Source organism: Spermophilus citellus (assembly GCF_964194105.1).
Source record: "Spermophilus citellus genome assembly, chromosome: 3".
NCBI classification, from domain to species: Eukaryota; Metazoa; Chordata; class Mammalia; order Rodentia; family Sciuridae; genus Spermophilus; species Spermophilus citellus.
In genome coordinates this window covers 153381491-153403833 of record NC_138184.1, presented here as the reverse complement: position 1 = coordinate 153403833, position 22343 = coordinate 153381491, and the positions used below count along the sequence as shown (strand labels likewise).

The 22343-nt window shown below is 31.1% G+C and overlaps 1 protein-coding gene across 3 annotated transcripts in view; it reads right to left on the bottom strand.

Moving 5' to 3' along the window:
- Positions 1–22343, bottom strand: part of SNX13 (sorting nexin 13) — a 146849-nt gene that overhangs the window by 7781 nt on the left and 116725 nt on the right. For 2 of the 3 annotated variants that reach the window (XM_081283845.1, XM_081283847.1), the window contains exons 17-22: positions 19172–19241; positions 13374–13546; positions 8876–8983; positions 6417–6527; positions 2292–2453; positions 813–884 (exon numbers count right to left, since the gene is read on the bottom strand). In XM_081283845.1, the coding sequence (XP_081139971.1) occupies positions 813–884; positions 2292–2453; positions 6417–6527; positions 8876–8983; positions 13374–13546; positions 19172–19241 (696 nt within the window). The remainder of the gene's footprint in view (positions 1–812; positions 885–2291; positions 2454–6416; positions 6528–8875; positions 8984–13373; positions 13547–19171; positions 19242–22343) is intronic. The other variant, XM_081283846.1, reaches the window with a different exon arrangement.

Below are 22343 nucleotides of genomic sequence, written 5' to 3'. Positions count from 1 at the left end.
AAAACAAAAAGCATTTTAAAGAAAATCACAGGATATTTCATGACTGTGCAGTAGGCACAGAGCAGATTATAAAATGCATTCTAGTAAAAAGAAAAAGAGAGCTATGCAATAGACATGGGGAAAAGATCTGGATACCCACATAAGACAGTGCACCAAGTAGTTGATAAACATGAAAAAAGGTTCAACATTTCAGTCATCAGACAAATGTAAATCCACATGAAAAACAAAATTAGAATGGCTAAAATTAAACACAAAATACTGAATATTGAGCAGGATGTATACCCTTTAGCCCAGAAATTTCATTCCTAGGTGTAGACCTAACAGAAATGAGTGCTAGCTATTTTTTTTTTTAATCCTAAAATATGTACTAGAATGTTCACAGGAGTTTTATGCATAGTGAACAAATTGTGCTCAATTTACAGAGAAATACTACAAAGCCACAAGAACAAAGAAACTACAATCATACAAAACAAAATGGAAGAACATTGCAATGTTAAGCAAAGAAGCCAGACTTAAAGGAACACCTACATTACAGTTTTTCTTACATAAAGCACAAAGGCATGGTAAAGTTAGGGGTTGAAATTATCCTCGGTGAAGACAAGAGAGTTTAAGGGCCAATCTGGAGTACTGGAAATATTTTATTATTTCAATTACAGTGAAGATTACATGGACATGTATAGTTTTTAAAAATTCACCAAGATTAACACAATATGTGTATATGAATGATATATATTTATCAAAAAGTTAAGATCTGCCAAGTATAGTGTGAATTACAACTATTATATTTATTACCAAGAATAAAATTAACTCACATTATCATCAAGTTGAGCTGAGACTCGACAATGTTCAGGATCTGAATCAGTCTTTGTAATTAAAGGAGGCACCTAACATTTAAAAAAAAAGAAGAAAAGAAAAAGTAAACACAACAAAGTAGGCATTGAAAGAACACAACATAATAACAAAACAAAACAAATACCACCATTTGATTTGATTTTTGGTACAATATATAAGCATTTAAAAAATTTAGAATGGGAGACCTATATAAAAGAATGTTTATTTCATTACCCAAGGTTTTTTTCTTTAAAAATGAATTGACTTTTGAATTTGGAAGGAGAAATTACTCAGTCAAACATCCATACTTTGTAAAAGAATTTAAAACTACTAGAGGTTAAGTGAATGGAAAACTAAACAGGAGCATAGCCAGAGAACAGAACTCTAATCTTCTTATACCCTAAAAAGCTCTTGATAATATGTTAATAGGTTTAAGGAATTAACTCATTGTTACATAAGTTAAGAGGACAGAAAACAGAAAGAACCATATTAGTTGAAAATCATTTGTCAGCATCAAAGGAACATTATAATCACCTATTTTAACCCCTTCAAGTTCTGGTAATGACCAAAAAAACCTAGAAAAGTTCAATGATTTTAGCACAAATTCACAAATATTATGGCATCAGAAATAGTACTGTTACTCATTTCAGTGTTGGTATATTTTCCATCACTAGAAATAAAACTGGAGCATTATGAGAAGCATAAGAATTGATAGAAAAGTAAGATTTACCCACACTATTTTAGAAATTGCCTTTTATATCAAAGAATATATACTTACGTATATTTGCCCTTCATTCAAACCTGACTAATAAACAGAAAATTCTAATAGCTTTATGATTTTTAATAGCTTTGACTATAATCTTAAAGAGTATATCAAAATTATTTTAAAAATATAAATTAAAAATACACCAAACTACTTGGTCCAGTAGCTTGATCTGCTAATGTAATGAAAACGCTTCCTGGGAAACTTCGGTGCCATTAGGAAGAACATACACAGTACTGCACAGACCCAGAAGCTGACATGGATAAAGACTTTTCCTCCCTTAGATCTGGTCATCTCTCCATCATATGAATCAGGAGAAACTATAACTTTTGTGTTTCCTGAGAGAATACTAGTGTAGCTTATTTGTGAATAACATTTACTTGGTTTGCTACAGGATTTATAGTATTATAGATTTACACAATGAAATAAAATAATTAAAAAAGCAACTTTACTAATTTTACATATTGTTTTAAATGGGTTTTAGAAGTCTATGAGAGCAAAGACTGATGAGTGACTGGATTTTTCAGCATCCATTTCTGGTAAAAAAAAAAAAATTCCTTTCTTGCTTTTCATTTACAAGACTATACATCTAAAGTACTTCGGAAAGAAAATAAGGTAAATCTATGCAAGGAATTCAATACATCTTACTTGACTTAAAAATAGTTTGTTTTATACATTACTGAGAGTATCTTCTTACCTTGAAAAATGACTGCTTTATGTCTTGACCTAATCTTTCTGACATTTTGCCCATGTTGTCTGACATTTTAGTCATTCCTTCTGCCAAACTATCAGGAAGGGATTTAACTGCATTTGAAACATTCCTCATAGAATTTCGAAGTGGATTTACAAAAGTGTCCATCTAAAGGGAAAAAGGTATTGTACCATGACATCATTGTATCAGACATGTTATTCAACCCAGAAGTCCAGAAAAATGCAGAAATGTAATACATTAAATATACAATCATTTTCAGTCTGTACTATATCATTGCATCTTAAAGATATGTTGTCTTCTGTGTGTCTTAAAAATGTATTTTTACATTCACACTTATGATTTAAAAATTTGACTAATGTGGTTACAAAATAAATATAAGCTTTCACTGCCTTCTTATTAAAGAAATTCTGAATAAAACAGTTTTACAAAACAAATTGAAGTTACTTGAGTTAGCCATTATATACTTTTTAAAAATATATATACATTTTTAGTTGTAGACAAACACAATACCTGTATTTTATTTGTTTTTTTAATGTGGTGCTGAGGATCAGTACCCAGTGACTCACACATGTATGGCAAACACTCTACCAACTGAGCTACAAATCCAGCCCCAGCCATTATATATTTTAATCGAAATACAAATCAAACAATCAGATATTTTGGGCATATACTAAAAAGAAAACAAGCTAGTAAAATGAATAATTGGAAAGCTGAAGAAACTATTTAGATTTCTTTTTTAAAAATAATTTTTAGGATACATAATATGTTCAGTTAGACCTTATCAAGAAAATTTGAAGCCCATTAAAAAGAAAAAGAGAAGTTACAAATTAGAAAGGTAAATCATACCTTTTAAAGATAAAATATAAAAATTATATACAGAAGAAAATATAAACAGAGAGAGATAAAAAGAAATAAAACTCTCCAGAGAAACAGGAAACAAAACCTGATATTCTGACTGTATAAAAGTCAAATACTTTTAATGAAGTAAAGGAAAGACATCTAAAGAAACCAAAAAAAGAATAAAAGAAAAAGAAAAACACAAACCCAGTTGTACAAAACTGAAGAATATATTTTAGAAAGCACTGAGTCTCATAAAAGCTGTCAAGGAAAATAAATAATGTCTCATGAAAGAAAGAAGAAAACAAAATAATAGTAACAAAAATGAACCTTATTGCTTAAGGAATATAACAATGTTAATAGATGATAGCAAGAAGACAAAACTTCTTCACTCTAATTATGTTTCCATGGCTTCAATTAAAACAAAATCTTTGAAAAGGTGAAATAACTAGGACAATAACAAAACAAATTCAAGATAACTGTAAAAGGATTGGAAGCTCTGGTTACTCTATGACTTAAACTGAGTCAATAATACTACAGATATGCTTCATGGAAAAACCAATTTAGGAAGGACACTGTCAGAATATACCCCAGAGTAGAACCAAAGGACAGAAATCAGGATGAAGGAGGATTTTTAAAAATCCTATCACTGGTAAAGAGAAATAGAAGGATTAAGAAGATGAAACTAATTTTTGCCTTTCTAATTCTACATACTACATATTTTTGGTTCACCAGAACAGTCTGTCCAAATCAATCAGGACATTATTTCCAAAACTACTTTTTAAAAACTGCAATTAATATTGTAAGTCACACATGTAGATTCTAAAGAATGAGTCCCTGGGGGTGGGGAGGGAGGAAAGGAGGGAGGGAGGGAGGAAAGGAGGGAGGGAGGAAAGGAGGGAGGGAGGGAGGAAAGGAGGGAGGGAGGGAGGGAGGGAGGGAAGGAAGGAAGGAAGGAAGGAAGGAAGGAAGGAAGGAAGGAAGGAAGGAAGGAAGGAAGGACTGTCAACAACTAAAAAAATAAAATAAAATAAAAATGTATAGCTTGAGGGAAAATTGCCACTTCTCTAGGTTATAATGTTCACAGAAGACGATTTTATTAGAAGCAAAAAAAAAAAAAAAAAAAAAAGGCATGCATTTCACTTTAACCCACCACCTAAGTTAAAAATTGTTTGAACACATTCAAACATATTTTAGAATTTTAAAATTCTCATATTTCACAGCAGAGATGTTAAGTGCAGCAAATACAACTTAACAAGTTGGTTAAAGGAACACAATCTCATAAGGTATCTATGCCTGGGTAACCTATCACTGAACACTTTTTTAAAGTGAGAGGAAACCTTATAGCCATGAATCAAGAAATAATTTTTTGAAAAATCTCCACAGGTGACTAATGCCTAACTCTGAAGGAAACAGAATTTTATAAGCATAAAGGCGAGTCCATCAATGTTCTAATACTTTCAGAAACATAGGATGCGTCTTAAAATAGATGTTTGGTAAGAAAGATATACTTTCAGATTATCAGATACAAAAGTAAATTATGGATTGCTAGCATAAGTGTATGTTTAGCCTGACACAGATACTATCTACCTCAATTACAGACTCAATTGAGTTCTTTGTAAGGACATACAATGAAATTTTAACTTAAATTTAGATCTCTACATATAGCTTACAATGCCTTCACATCATGATACAAAACTAGATAGATATTGTGTGCACAGAAAAAGGATGCTTGTCAGGTACTCTTCCTAGGAATTATTTCACACATTATACTAAATTAGGATAAATTGTATAATCATTGAATTATAAGGTATTATTTCCTAAGCTACAAATAAGCACTCATAAAATGTATGTACAGTATTTTAATTAATTACTATGCTATTTAATTTCCACTGAAATTAAGGGAAAAACATTATAATTAGCCAAAAAGAAAACACAAAACTAAAACCCCCAAATTCTTTTTTTTTTTTAAAGACAGAGTGAGAGAGGGGAGAGAGAGAGAGAGAGAGAGAGAGAGAGAGAGAGAGAGAGAGAGAGAGAGAGAGAGAATTTTTTTTAATATTTATTTTTTAGTTCTCAGCGGACACAACATCTTTGTTGGTATGTGGTGCTGAGGATCGAACCCGGGCCAGGCCGCACGCATTCCAGGCGAGCGTGCTACCGCTTGAGCCACATCCCCAGCCCCACCCCCAAATTCTTGATATGCATAAAAAGTATTCTGAAAAATTAAAAGAGGTCAAGATGACACTGGTGATTATTAATATGATTTATGAAAACATATATTTTTGTGGATTACCAGAAATGATTCAGAAAGATCTTTAGACTGCATTCATGATCTTGTTAAAAAGTGGTATATAACTGTTTAGCCATATGTAAGAGCTACTGCTGGTTGTTAAAAAACAAAAAAGTGTGCACTGAATATAATATTTCTTTTATCTTAAAGAGCTATTATCAATTCAGTAGAATATCTTAAAAATGATGAATAATAAGATACTATTGTGTCTATTACAATGTCCAGCACATAATTAACCTCTGAATAGATGTCTGTTCTTACTAGTAACAGCAGCAATAATAGTGTTAATAGCAGCACTTAGAATACTGGGTGAAGGGTATTCAGGAATTCTTTGTATCATTTTTGTAACTTTTTATAGACACAGAAGAGTGGAATGCATTTCTATTGGTAATAAAGCTACTTAAATTTGGATTGTTTTTTTTTTTTTTCTGGTCGGGGTTTTAGGGATTGAACTAGGGGTACTCGACCACTGAGCCACATCCCCAGCCCTATTTTGTATTTTATTTAGAGAAAGGATCTCACTAAACTGCTTAGAGCCTCACTTTTGCTGAGGCTGCCTCAGCCTCCCAGTTTAAAATGTAATCACTTAGATCATGAAATACAGAAATAAGCACCATTAATATTTTTTACCACTGTAAGGTCTATACCCTGGAATTTAATGTTTCCATCCATTAGGATGTTAAAATCAACCATCCTAGACTAACTATGTAAACTTCTTCTTAACAATTATTAACTTTTATTTATTTTGCCACTCAATTAATTTTTTATTTTTTTTTTAAAAGCCTAGTCTTTTAAGGAGGGAAGGGGAGTAGAACATTCTGAAATGATCTCAGTAGTTTAATAAAATATAGAAGATAAATAGGCCAAGTTTTAGAACAATTTTCAAGTTTAGAACATACACAAATCCAAATTCATTTTCTTTTATCAAGAATAAAGTACAAAAGCAGACTTAAAAATAAACGATGCAACGATTTGCTTACCTTACGAGCAAAGTCCCCTTTTCCTTTACTGTAGGCTTTGTTCTCAAGGAAATCATACACACAGTGAGCCAAAGCTGGAGATGCTTTCATCATTTCAGGAGTTAACAGTAACTAACAAGGGGGGAAAGTGTAGCTTAAATTGATAAGATAATGGAAATTAACTATTGTTTATAATTTCATAAAAAGAATGTAGAGAACTTTAATTTTATATTTTAAAAAATTACTCAGTTAAAATGAAGTCACTAATAACTCTATTACAATTAAGTATAATGTATCATCTTCCCACCTGCTATTTTAACTTTTAGTGCATGAAATGTGAAAGTTGTACAAATATATTTACTATTCTATTTTCTGGTCTTACAGTTTATACTAAGAAGATACACAGTAGAAAGTTACATTATTCACATAATTGTGCTAAGAGTTAACCCTCAATAGAAACATATTTTTATGAAACAAATAGTCCAAAAAAATTCATACAAAACTTTCAAGTATTATGAAGAGTCCCAAACAAAATATTGCTTCCATAATAAGTGCCAATGAATGTAACATTCTAGCTTAGTTCCTTCAAGGGAAGAAGTTGTGATATACTGAGTTCATAAACTCAAGATGTATAAGGTACAACCACATTTAAAAGACATACTTCATGGCACTGAATTTGGAAAAAAAAGGTAGTCATTTTCTAAATCTTATAAATAATTGACAGTTTTTAAGGTTTGGTACTATAAAAAAATTACAGCATGTGTAATTTTTTTATAGTACCAAATGTGGTAAGAGTCATACAAAGGATACCGGACATTCAGCTTTAAACCAAGAGAGGAAAAAGGTGAACAGTAGCAAAAATTCATGTTTTTGGCATATTTTTAGTACATCATAACATGAAATTTCAATGATGGTTAAAACAAACCCAGACACAGCTAAGTATATTTGAGAGAGAAACAGGAAAAAAAAAAAAAAAAACCTTTCGAATAAAATATCCAGTATACTACTAAGTTTCACAAAATTCTAAGGCAGGGGTCAGCAAGCTTTTTCTGTAAAAGCTAGACAGTAATTATTTTAGGTTTTGTGATCCATGGAATCTCCCCTGCAACTAGTCAACTCTGCTGTTGGTGAAAGCAGCCATACACACTGGATAGTAAATGAAAGGAGTGGTTATGCTCCAATAAAACTCCTAGTAGAAAACAGATGGTAGGCTTAGATGGGCTCTGCAGACTGTAGTTTGCTGATTACTTTTCTAAAGGATAGGGAACCTAAATAATGAAACCAATAAATCTGGCCCGATGCTTTATCTAATACATGTGAAAACTTTATGAACTACACAAACTTTGTAAACAGTATAAAAAGCTATAAAGAGATATCATTATTACAGTTGACATCTGGGTACCTAGGCCTAAAACAGAATTATTTCTGGGAGTACTCATAACTCAAGCAGCTAAGTCACTTGTGAGACATGTTTGTTGTCACTCCACAACAGAAAATTGTATGTCCAAGATGCTATAGATAAGAGGCTGAGGCAGGAGGATTACAAGTTCAAGTCAGCCTTAGCAACTTAGCAAGACCCTAGAGAATTTAGTGAGACCCAGTCTCTAAATAAAATACTAAAAAAGGGCTGGGAATGTGGCTCAGTGGTTAAGTGCCCCTGAGTTCAATCTTTGGTACCAAAAAAAAAAAAAAAAAAAAAAGAAAGAAAGAAAGAAAAAAAGAATAGCCCTTTAGATGATAAAACCTCTCTTGAATTATTCTATAATTTTAGAAGCCTTAGAATCATTCTAGGCCATGGAAGGCATTTACACTGATAATTAAAATTAAATCTATTCACTTTTAATATACAATTCAATACTATGTATTGAATTTGAGACACTTAACTTTTTATTATGCCATAAAATACCTATACTTTAATTTGGAAAAGGTACATGTGTGCATGTACTCATCTAAACTTTAAAAAGCAAAATCCCAAACACTGAGTGTTTAGAAAACTTCTCAGTTAATCAATAAGCACAGAAATAGTGTTTATACATTCCTGACTGGCCTGCATGTCACATTTGACAAATTACTCAAAAAAGGGTTGTTATTCCACTATTATAGTAAAAATATATATTTTTTTCCTTTTCTGATGTTGGAAATTGAACCCAGGGTTTCCTGTATACTAATGAGCATGTACTCTACCACTGAGTTACACTTCCAGTCTCTGTTCTTTTTTTTTTTTTTAAGAGAGAGTGAGGGGGGAGAGAGAGGGAGAGAGAGAGAGAATGAGAATTTTTTTTTTTAATATTTATTTTTTAGTTCTCGGCGGACACAACATCTTTGTTGGTATGTGGTGCTGAGGATCGAACCCGGGCCGCACGCATGCCAGGCGAGCGCGCTACCGCTTGAGCCACATCCCCAGCCCCAGTCTCTGTTCTTTAATAAAGAAATCTATGGTGTTATACTAAAAACACAGAAAATAATAAACATGGACTTACCTGCAAATAGGCATTTAGATCCTTTTTTCTCTTTTCTAAAAAATCTCTATCCATATTATTAAAAGTCTTTTTACCAGGAAGCTTCAATATGCTTGACAAATTTTCAAACTATAAGACAAAATACATTCAATAGTCTTAATTTTTTATAAAAAGAGAAAAAAAATCCACGGGAGGATTTTCTATATATCAAACAGAAAACCAGATAATTTTGGAATATATTTCTGTGTATTAAGCAAAAATTGGAAAATAAAAAAGTACCGTCACAAACATTCCCCACAGTTCTCATGTTTTTTATTATAAAAAAATTTTCAGTTAAGAATTACAAATGTGAATCATTTGAGTATAAAACATTTGGGGTTTTAATATTCTAGTTTTTAGATTACTCAAAAAGTTTCATAATAAAAGATTTTAAAAAATATTTTCCTTAACAATCCTTTTACTTGTGAATAAAATATTGACAAATAAAAGTTTTAATGATCAAAGTGATGAGCTCCTGGCTTGTTAGAAAGTCTAATAAAAATATTCTCAATATTAATGTCTACAAATCAATTAATTACAATACATAATTACTAGAAGTAGAAAAGGCAAATTTCAAAATATAGAGAGCAGCTATACTAATAAACTATAACAAACACTGATAAACTTCCCTTTAACTACATGAAAAACCTCTACAGGTTACACTAAAATAAATAAATAAATACATACATACATACATACATACATAAATAAAAATAAAAGCCTTAAGAGCCATATGCATGTATCTTGCCTTTATAAAATTAACAACAAGAATATATGTAGATACTATTAGCCTAACATTTATAGACTTAACATTTGGGAGCATCTTCAAAGGTCCATGATAGTAATCAGGTATGCATTTCTGAAACACAGGAGTTTTTAATCATGTTGGCTGCTGAAAATAGTATAAGAGAAGAGCCATTCAGCTATGGCTATCCTTGCCAACAGCCTAAGACCTGAAACTTTAAGCAGCCTCACTGCTTTTCCCATGAGATACAAAACAACTTAAAAAAAAAAAATTCTTTGCTTAAAACAGTAACATCTCTGTAAAGAAAACTGATTTCTGTTGCAAAGATTAAAAACAAGAGAAAAAGAGGTTTAGTATAATTTCTATTCCCAAACTGGAAGATTCTGATAAATTATTAAACGTTATGAAAAATCTGATGGTTGCTTAGAGCTAAAATGTGAACAAGTGCTAGAATGTGAACAAGATTATTTTATGATATACATACAAGGTTCAAGTAGTTCTTTTGCTGCAGTTATAATAAGTTAAACAAAAAATGCTAGGGGCAATTTACAGAGAAAACATTATTTGGTAGTGATATTCATAAATTTGGTGATTCAGAAAATCAACAGAAATGGGTCTTCACTGAATATGAAATGTTGAACAGAGAATATCTGGCTTATGAATTTAAATTATTTTAAAAGAAATCAAATTTTATGGAAGCAAATTTACTTTTCAATGTGTCCTAAGAGATATTCCTGAAATGTTACTCATTCACATCTTAAACTACTGATTCAATTTTATAAAATGTATAGCTCATTCTGGCCTCACCACATACCATGGGACTGAACTGTAATTCCTTCATAGTTCATATATTTAAGATCTAACCTCTCAGACTGTGACTGTATTTGAAGAGTAAGCTTTTAAAGAAGGTGCTTAAATTAAACAGAGCCTTTGATATGGGCCATTAACCAGTCTGACTGGTGTCCTAAAACAGGAAATTTGGATACATAAAAAGACTGCAGAGAGAAAAGAACCACGTGAAGACATAGCAACAAGATGGCCATCTACAAAGCAAGGAGAGAGGCCTCAGGAGAAAACAAACCTGACAAAATCTGAATCTTGGACTCCTGGCTTCCAGAATTATAAAAACACAAATTTCTGTTGTGTAAGTAAGCCATTCTGTGGTATTCTGTTATGTCAGTCCTAACAAATGAATACACCAAGGAAATAAGATAGTATCTATTAAAATAAAAACTTATGCCAGAAACTTTAAAATATTAAAAAAAATATACATGTCATAATAGCACAGAATATCTAGATTATCAAGACAAATGTCGTCTACATTATCTGACTGGAACAAAAATATAAATGACAATTATCTCAAATATTGTTATGATACACGTTAAGAGAAAAAATGGGAGATTTTACTCTAAATGAACTCATCAAAATATCATAAGAATATTTTTAAAAAAGCATGAGAAAGAAGTTAGAAATAAGCTGAAAAAGAATTCACATAAAGCAGTATGTCTAGGTTTACCAAGATCTCAAATACTATATATATAAATCATAGACATTCTAAACTCAATGACTATCTTTCTAAATTAAATATATCAGGTTTAGATTGCTAATACAGCAATGAATATTTTAACAGTAGACTTGAAATTTTGTTTTTTTAAAAAAATTAATGTTAATATTCAAGCATATAAATACTGTTAACGGGTAAATTGCAAGTCACTGCATTTTTCTTCTACTATTTTATAGAGAATTTGAATTTAAAAACTTACAGATGAAGAAAAACCAAAAGACAAGCAGCTCATCTTAAAGATGCTTAATAATAGGATAAACCTAATTTTCACCCACAGCTCAATTTTTTAATTTCTTAAACCCTGTGAGCAATCTAAATACTTAAGGAGTTACAACTATTGTGATCTCATAAGAAACACCAAGTCAAAACATGCCCACTTCACTTGTATGAAACCATTTGGAAAACTGACCTATATAAATTCCATCCAATTATTGCTGTTGTTCTGAAAAGGGGAATTTCTACATCAACTGTCTTATTAACAAAGTTTTTTGAAGTATGTTCTTCACTTATATTTGGCAATATGGAAATAAAATCTTATAGTCTTAGTGTACAACATTTAAAATTAGACAACGTTGTTTCTCTTAGTAAAAAGAAAATTACAATTTTTTAATGAAAAAAATTTCACATTAGGCCAAATTCCTATAAATTTACACTAAATAAAACTACTCTTGGCCATTCAAATTGTTTTTTAAAATTATCATATTTGGTGACAGTGTAGGGATAGGAAGAAAGATGTGAGCCGAATGCTTTCATAATTATCAAATAGGTTAACACTTGAAAAAGAAAGCAATTACTTCTTCAATGTAGGAAAGAAAATTCTTTCACCTCTTCAAATAAATAAAGATAAAAATGAAGGAAAAGTACTACTAAACACAAAACAAAATAACAGACATGTCCAAAGTTATTCATTTCCTTATGAATATATAATTCAAAGTAGTTCTATTAATATGGGCTTCAGAATTCAATACCAACCTTCTGTTTTTAATCATTTGTAAGTAACATTTATATATCTCACTCTATCCACAAAATATTTTAATAAGATTATCATTGTACCAACCATATTTTTTTCCACTATCTTAACACACAGACAAAGATTTTCTAAGGGCTGGGGTTGTGGATCAGTGGTAGAGAACTCGCCTAGCATGTGCAAGGCCCTGGGTTCGATCCTCAACACCACATAAAAATAAATAAATACAATAAAGGTATTGCGTTCAACTAAACCTAAAAAATAAATATTTAAAAAATTTTTTTTTTCTGAAACCATGTCACCTCATCTATCAGGTATCATCTTTATTATTTTTTATTGACAATATTACTTGTATACCTCAAAATCTTAATAAATAAAAGACTTTCAATATTTTTCTAAGTTGAGAAGATAAAATATTTAATCAAAATAAGAAAAAGGGAAATAATTTTTTTACATTTGTTACTTTAAGAGTCCTTATAGTTACTTCAATAGCACAAGACAGTTAAATTGAGAAAGAATTAGAAACATTATTTGGTTAATGTAAAATTTATTTTAGGTTGTGGTTTAAAAAAACTTAAACAAAGGACCAAAGGATTTAATGTCACACTGTTGGATGAATTATAGTTCTGCCAGGTGCTTGGGAGGCTGAGGCAGGAGGATCTCAAGTTCAGGACCAGCCTCAGCAACACTGCAAGGCCCTAAGCAACACTGTCTCAAAATAAAAAATAAAAAGGGCTGGAGACATGGCTTAGTGGTTAAGTACCCATGCATTGAATCCTGGATACCAAAAAAATTAGTAAATAAAATAATTAAAGTTCTGAATTATGCCTCCAAAAGAAAGAGCATTAAAGGTGCTACAACAATCCTATCCCTACTTCAATCAACACTTTTACAAAGCGCTTGCAAACACAAAAACTATTAAAATCAGAAATATGTATTCATTTTAATTTTCTAAGGTATTATTTCCACTAACTAATACTTTATTCACTAGTCTACAAAAACGGGCAAGAATGTGAAGTTCTCAACATTTAATTTATTAGTTAATTGCTCAAAATCATTCTAATCTTTATGCTGAATACAAAAAATTCTTACCTTATTTTCTTTCATTAGCTGTAATTAATATCTGAACATCCTTAGAAAAATTTAGAACCAAAACTGAATTAACAAACAATATAAAGTATAAAATCTTTAAAAACCTCATTACCTGTTCAGTAATTCTCATGTGGAAGTCATGGAAGTCACTATACCGACGATAGGTTTTCCACATTTCCTCACTGTTTAGATTGCGCCGGTGTACGGTGATGGCATATAATGCGTATGTCTTGCCATGATCATTACAAACGCCTGCCACAGCATATGGGTCATAGTCAGCATATACTAATCATTTAAAACAAAATGAAGAGGAACAAAAGACACAAAAAGGAGGAAGATGAAGAACAAAAACAAAAAAGACAACATGAAATGAAGAAGAATTTGAAATGACAGACTGAGACAAAAGGATGTTACCAAAGGATAAAACAGAATCCTGTCCTCTATACTAACATGTGTAAGGCATTACAAATGATGGTAAGAATACAAAATGAGCTAAAAGTTTATTATGACACTCCCAGCCTCAGAGATGTCTATTTTGGATTCTCTAAGATCTTTAATCTATTTTAAATCCAAGAGCTTACTTAAATCTTTTGTACTAGCCTTCATTATTTGGTTGCATTTCAATTGAAATCTTTTCAAGTAAACAGTCGAAGCCATAAGATAAGTAAGATTTATCTACTGGCAATTATTTTTTTCTTTGATAATATTCAACAATTCACAAGTACTTATTCTGAGGATTTAACAAAAATAACAATAACAACAACAACACACACACACACACACACAAACACCCATTATTTTCCTACTGATTTGTCATACACCAATTGAGTCATGTAGTCTTTAAAATCTAAACCAGCTCCCATTTTGTACTAATCTTAGGTAGAGAGACGTATTTTGAATCATGTTCTTTAACTTATCTTTTTGACTTTATATTCTCTGTTCTCTACTTTAATCTAGGTTAGGTCTCCGAAACTTGACTGTCTTCCCCTCATCTGTATCTGGTCATTTCTTAATCCATCTGACCTTGATTTCAATCACTGTATGTTTTTTATTTCTAAATTTGGTTCTTTTTTTCATACCATTTATTCTTGCCTCAGGATTTATCTGTATGAATATCAGGGAGCATGGTGGGGGGCATTAACCAGGAATTAGACCCAGAGCATTCGGCCTCTATGCTACAACCCTGACCCTTTTTCTTTCTTTTCTTTTTTTAAATTTTGAGACATGTTCTCAATAAATATTCCAGGTGGGTCTTGAACTTGTAATACTCCTGCCTCAGTCCCCCAAGTAGCTGGAATCACAGGCATGCACCACTGTGTGCCTGGCTTGATGAATATTTTTAATGTACATAATGTCTATTAAGACTGCCTTCTTCGTCAGGCATGATGGTACACACCTGTAATCCCAGCAACTCTAGAGGCTGTAGCAGGAGGATTATAAATTCAAAGCTAGCCTCAGCAACTTAGCAAGACCCTGTCTCAAAATAAAAATTTTAAAAAGGGCTGGGGATGTGGCTCTGTGGTTTAAAAAAAAATTTGCTTTCTCTAAGTCCTTAGGATGAAATTTATCTCATTTGCTGGGTCTGTTGACCTGAGGGTGGTTCGTATTTCTTCCCATCTCTTTAAATTGCTTTTTATAAATACACTTTTAATAGGTTTTGTCTCTTCTGGGCATTCTTAGTGCCCCGGAACATGGAACACTAACATCTACTAGTGTCCCCACTGTAAATGGTAGTTTCAGAGGTTTGGAAACTATTTCAATACATCAGCTCCTTTGTGTCCATGAGTTCTGCATCCTCAATTCAACCAACCATACCTTGAAGATATTTTTTAATGTGTTTTTTACTGAATACATACAGATTTTTTTCTTTATCATTTTCTGTAACCAATACAAGTATTTACATAGTATTTATAATGTATTATAAGTAATAAAAGATGATTTAAATATATGAGGAATGTATTTAAGTTTTATGCAAATATTACACCATTTTATATTAGAGACTTTAGCATCTGTGGATTTTAGAATCTGCACAGGTCCTGGAAACAAAACCTTCCAGATACCAAGGGATAAACAGTTGTACTTAAATCTCTGGCTTGAGATCCTGGAGTATACAATCACTTAAAGATAGCTAAATCCAGACACATCTATGTTGGGATACAAACTGGGCTTTTCATTTCTTGTGGGTGATAGACACCATTTCTAACCATGATCTTGACATTTCTATCTCTTTCCACTTGAAGGTAAACTCAATTTTTCTAGTTCCTCTTCACCATCATACTATCCTTTGTATTCTTGGCTTTATGCAAAGGACATGGTTTCAGTTTCCTATGGCCTTGTCTCATCATGCCTCTTCTAAGCTTGAAGGCATAAAAATGATATCAACATCAAAACAGTGATCTTTTGGTTACCATAAATTCCTTGGCTTCAATGACTCTTCACTTTCCAAAATTTGTTTTTTTGTCTCATGGATTATTGCACCTTTAGATTTCCCATTTCGGCTATTTTTATAATATTGTATACTGCTTTTCTGTATGTGGGAAGCAGGATCACCCACAGCAGTTTAGACTACCTTACTGACCAGGAGTCTATAATTAATCTTAAAATGGATTATACTGACTCATAATCATGGAAAAAAAGGGATCAAGTTTTGAAATTGAAGAGATGCTCTATATAGCTTCTTGATAAATTATTTTAATAAGATAAAAGCCAGATAGTTATATTGGCAAGAAGGACTTATATCTCTTAGGCTTTCATCAATATTTTTCTAAGATTTGTACTTCCTACTCAAAATTATTCTTCATTCTGTTTTTATCTAATATTACTATTTCTAGTTTAACACCCTGCCCAAGAAAAAGAAAAATAAAACAAAAACAAAAAAAAAACCTACCATAGAAATAAGATTTTGGTCACCACGCTCTACAAAGAGCCTTTAACTGTATTCACCTCTTACAATCAACTTTCTCTCAGATAGTGATCTAACTATGCAGATCAAATAGCACACCACTTTCATTTAGTTAGAGAATCACCTTTACAGAGTTGGCATCCCCACTAGGGAATGACTTTATAGCTGTGTCCAAAACAGATTTGGAAGAGGAAAACAGAAAAGAAAGCAGAGGCCAATTAGGCAGCTAGCCACAACCAATTACAAGTTAACAAGACCAAGTAGAACATCAAGAAATATAAAAGGAAGAAGAGAATAATATAAGTCCTTTATAAAGGACTGTCACAAATTGCTAGGCAGGGGAGATCACCCAGGTACAAGCACAAAAGAACAGTAATAAAATTGTTATAAAAAAACTGCAAAACACAGAAATGTAATTTGATTTTAAAGAAGATAATTTGGCTACATGTATTTATTTTGAGAAGACAGTAATCTAACTAGAAGGTTTCCTGTTTATTAGGCAATAGCTACGTATAACACATGTTCTGTAAACCATTTGTTATTAATACATAATTAGGTAAGAAAGTAGACCAGAATATAAATCAACCTCATCACTAACCACATTGTTAATTTAGGCAATATTTTTTACTGTAACATTTTCATTAGAGTCAGTGGACTACCCTGTATAACACAGCATTGGTGCAATGGTGGCTAAAAACATGTCAGGACCAGTTACCACATTCCTCAGTATGTACCCAAAGGATTTAATAAAACAGCATATTACAGTGACACAGCCACATCAATCTTTACAGCAGCTCAAATCATTATAGCTAAGCTATAGAACCAACCTAGGTGCCCTACAACAGAAGAATAGATAAAGAAAATAGAATACTATTCAGCCATAAAAAAGAATCACTTTATGATATTTGCTGGAAAATGAATAGATCTGGAGAGTATTATGAAATAAGCTAATCCCCCAAAGCCAAAGATCAAATGTTCTCTCTGATATGTGGACGCTAACACACAACAAGGTAGGGAGAAAGAACAGAAGTTCCATAGATTAGACCAAGGGGAATGAAAAGAAGGGAGGGGGAACAGGAATAGTAAAGACAGGGGAATGATTCCAACGTAACTTTCCTATGTACATATATAAATACACCACAGTGAATCTCTACATGATGTACAACCATCTCTACATGATGTACAACTATTTCTACATGATGTACAACTCCTAATTAGATTAAGATGTACTCCATGTTTATATAAATAAGTCAAATTATAGTCTACTGTCATGTATAACTAAAAAGAATAAAAATTAAAAATTTTAAAAAGTCAAATGATTCTGGTTTTCAAATGGAAAAATAAATATTTCTTGAACATTTACATGTGATGTCTACCATGTAAGTATAATCAATTAACCCATAATAATACTATGAGGTAAGGTAAACAAATGTCTTTAAAAATGTATTCTTTAAAAAGTATTATTATTTTATTTCACAGATGAAAAAATTGCAGTACAGAAAAGTTAAGGACATTCTTCCAACTATTAAGCAGCAGAGCTAAGGTTTGAACCCAAGCAATTCAGTCAAAAAGTTGGGCTCTTAACTATGCTGCTTTATCAGCATCTACATACAAGTTTGTCTAATAGAAATAACAATTCACTAAAAATGCCTAGGAAGTTAATAAATACTTATTGAGTAAATGAACAACTGGACAAAGCAGTTAGAAAACCAAAACTCTCAGAAAAGAGAAATATTACCATTAGGAGCATGGACATAAGTGTCTTCCTCTAGACATAAAAGTTTAAGGTTTCTAAGAAATAAAAATATAAATAATAAACATTTGTACCTTCAGGAAGACTCATGATTAGAAAAAAAGCAAATAGAGAATACAGAGATGTTCAAAAGAAATTAAAAATTCATTGAAGAAAAAAGAGGAACAACAATATCAAAAGCTAGAAAGGAAAGAAGTAAGACCTCTGCTTTTATTGACAATAAAGTAATCAATGACCTCTAAGAGCAATCTATGCACCAACAATATGTAAATATAAAGGAACAATTAAGTCAGCAATTATAGATAGTTTATCCCAGAAATGTGCCAGATAAGAGAAAGCAGTATGAGAGTCCAGCTCCAGTAAGACACAAAAGAAAACAATTGTCTTTAAAAATGCAAATTAAGGGGCTGGGGTGGTGGCTCAGAGGTAGAGTGCTCACCTCACATGTGCCAGACCCTAGGTTCAATCCTCAGCACCACATAAAAATAAATGAATAAAATAAGGGTATTGTGTCCAACTACAACTAAAAAATAAATATTAAAAAATGCAAATTAATGTCTTCTAAACTGAACTACAAAATTTCTTTTCAGTATCTAAAATGTAGGCATGAAACAGAACTGAAGGATGTAGCTCAGTATGTTTACATTCAGTATCTAAGGGTTAAACACATTCCTATATTCTATGAAGAGGCCAGATAAGAAAAATAGCATCATCTTATACTCATTAGCATTATTTAATAAATTAATGGTAATGATGGATATTGATTTTTTTTTTTTTTTCTGGGTACACTAACCATTCTGCATATATGCTGGCTGATTACAAAGTCCTAGAAGTTTCTCACCCCATTCAGGCATTTCTTGAACTTCTACAAATTCATATATCTAGAGACTTCATTTAGTCCCATTCTCTACTCTGATTCTGCATGCATGAAAAACTACTGAACTGAGATTTCCTCAAAAAAGAATTATACAAACAATTGTCAGTCAAACTCAAGTACCAAGAGGAAAACACCAGTTTCAGAGTTTCTTAGAAATGAAAAGTATTTGGAATATAAACATTTTCAAATGATAATAATGACACCTTAGAAAAAGGAAAATAACCAAGCAGAAACCACAGAATTTAATGAAGAATATGCTGAGAGGGTATGGTGGTGGACTTAAAAACATGACAAAACAAAAATATAATTTGTAAAAGTAAATGACTTGAGGGATATAATAAAGTTTTAAAGTAATAATTATTCTACAAAGTCTCTTACCAGTGTCTGAAATGTAAGCATGAAGTTGTACTGAGTCATCAGAAGATACACTTGAAAGGTCATCTAAAGACTGGAAAAAAAATCAGGAAACAAAATTTTAGTTTTAAACTATTACAGAATTCTACATAAAATATACATATTCATATTTTTACAGGCAAACCTATATTATTTGTATTACCACACCCCTATAAAATAAGTACACCCATTTTAATACACTAAGAAAGAGAAAAGCCAAGATTAAGAAAATATGGAATATCAGATAGTTTCTTCTTCATTGCTTGTCCATAAACTGTAAATTGCTACTTTTCAAGTGTATTCAACATATGGCAAGAAAATAAAAATTAAAATAAGTAGATACACTTTACCATTTAAATTTGAAATATATTACAGCCACCTTTGTATTCTTTTAATACTTAATTCAGAAATAATTTTATCAGTAAATTTAGATTCCTTAGGTATAATAATATCTATAACACAGGTTATCTATAAGAATTAATTAAAATACGTAAAATACTTTAAATAAAGTGCCTAACTCAGCAAATGTTACCTATTATTATTAAGATTACTTATTAAATGAAGTGAATCCACAGACTAAGGTTTTTGTTGGTTGAATTATTTTTGAAAAGTGTAATTGAATTAAAATTATATTTTTCAAAAAGAATTCCACAAATATTATTGATTGATCCAAATGAGTGTTTTGTAATTATGGCCTTTGAGTCTAAATTTTAAAAAATCAAAAACAAATTGCCACATCAAAGTACACAGACATATACACCACCAAAAGGTTCTGGTACTGATATTGTATCTCACCACCTAATCATTGCAGGTTTTATACAATTTTTTTTTTTTTTTTGCAAAAAAATGTGGTATGGTCATTATGTGAACCTTTTTTAAAAAACTGTGCTAGTATTACTTAAAAATCATTTATTACTAAAAATCATTACTACACTGTGGTATAAGATTAGGATTTATAGAATATCTGTGAATATGAATTTATGCAATGGCAATGATTATGCAGTAAAATATGGTACCTTAAGAGACCTTCACCTTATTAACTACTCCTTCTTCTATTTCAGTTTTTCCAATGGTAAAATGATGCTCATACTTGCTCTACATATTTGTCAGGATAAAATGTGAATAAAAGGACTAGCTCAGTGGAAGAGCACTTGCCTAGCACATGCAAGGCCCTGTGTTCAATTCTCAGCACCACATAAAAATAAGTAAATAAAATAAAGGTATTGTATCCAACTACAACTAAAAAATAAATTAAAAATGTGAATAAAATGTTTTCAACTATTTGAAAAGAAACAGAACATACTTAAATTTTTAAGTTTTCACATGAAACATAGTAAAATATGTTAATAGAAATAGCACAATCTTTATTAATCTTCCCTTGTAGGCTACATTTTAAAATCTAAATGTACTTATCACTATAAAAGTCTCTTAAACATTAGTTATTAATTATATTGCCCATGTAAATAACAAGTAGACTATAAAATTACGATCAGTAAAATGTATATTAACTACAGGACTACATCTGATTTCGAAACGTTAAGTACTGATGGATACAACAGTTATTTTGAAATAAGTACATTAATCTTGTGCTGAAATAAAATACAACTTACAAATTAATCCTTAAGATTCTTAAATTTCTTGAAAGAAAAAGTGGTATGTATTTTAACATAATAGTAAGGCAAAAAATGAAAATACAAATCCCACCTCTCCCACCTCCTCGGCCTATTCTTGAGATAGGGTCTGGCCACATTTCTCAGACTGGCCTCAAATTTCTGTGCTAAAGTGATCCTCCGGCCTCAACCTCCCAAGTAGCTAGGAGTGCAGGTGTCTGAAATATGCCTAACTAAAAACACAAATTTTCCCTGATGGTTTAGCAAGCAATTTCAAGGGAACTGCTAAAAATGATAGAACAAATTTACCTGCCAATCTCAATTGATAAATGAGTAAACATCAAATACATTAAATATCTTCTTTGGTTAGTATATTGAAATAAACTATCATAATTTTGTTTATAATCAAACTGCTTTTAAAATGCAGCTATTCACAAAAATTTGATGTTTTAAAAACAATGTGAAAAACTTCAACTACTTTTTTAAAAGATTTATGAGAACAAAATACTACAAGTCACTGCCCTCAAATGTTACCTTTTCCTTTCCATTTTTTTTATATTAATTTCCATTTTATTATATTTTTTTATATTTAGACTGTAACAAAAGAAATCTCTTTTATTTGAAAAGGTATTTATTACAAGTAAGAAATAAGTAAAAATAAATTTTGGTAGTATTTAAACACTTGTACAAACGCTACAAAGAAGACACGAATTGGTGTCAACATACTTTATATACAAACAGAGATATGAAAAATTGTGCTGTATATGTGTAATAAGAATTGTAATGCTTTCTGCTGTCATTTATTTATTTAAAAATCAATAATAAAAAAAACACTACAAACGTGAACACTAAAAATTTCAAACCAAAGAAACACTCTCCCCTTTGGAAACTTTCTCTGTAAAATGAACATTAGTGCTAACATTTCCCTCATGCTCTAGGAGCAATTCTTTTTCTGTTGTACACTTTGGACTAAAAAGTAAACAGTAATGACGCCGATTGATGTAAGATAACTTCTTAAAAGTTATTAGATAAAAAACTTATGCAGACATCTGACATATTACTATGGACGATTTCAGTGCTTTGCTAAAGATTATACTTTGTACAGTAATAGAATACTTATGCAATAGATTATTGACAACAAGACAACAGACCTCTAAACCAGCTAGCTACTACAAAAGATTTAAAAGAAAAATAATGCAAGTGGAAGAAAAAACAAAACAAATAATCCTTTACTTCTCCCTCACCCCTTGCTCGAACTTTCCTCTATCCACCAAACTACGGATTGAATATCTCGTAAAACATAAATATTTCTTTCTAATAGCATTTTGGGAAGTAAGTTATTTAATAGCAATGCTGGATATATTAGAATAATAAAATGTCCATTTCTTCATACTTCACCCTGAAGATATGAAATTCCATCGGCAGTATACATGCTAAAAACATGTAATCTTTGAACCATAAGATACGCTTGCTATAAAAAACTCTCTGTAAATAAACATTTTTACATGTATTTTAATTTGTTTTGGTGCAGATTTTGAGAAATATCT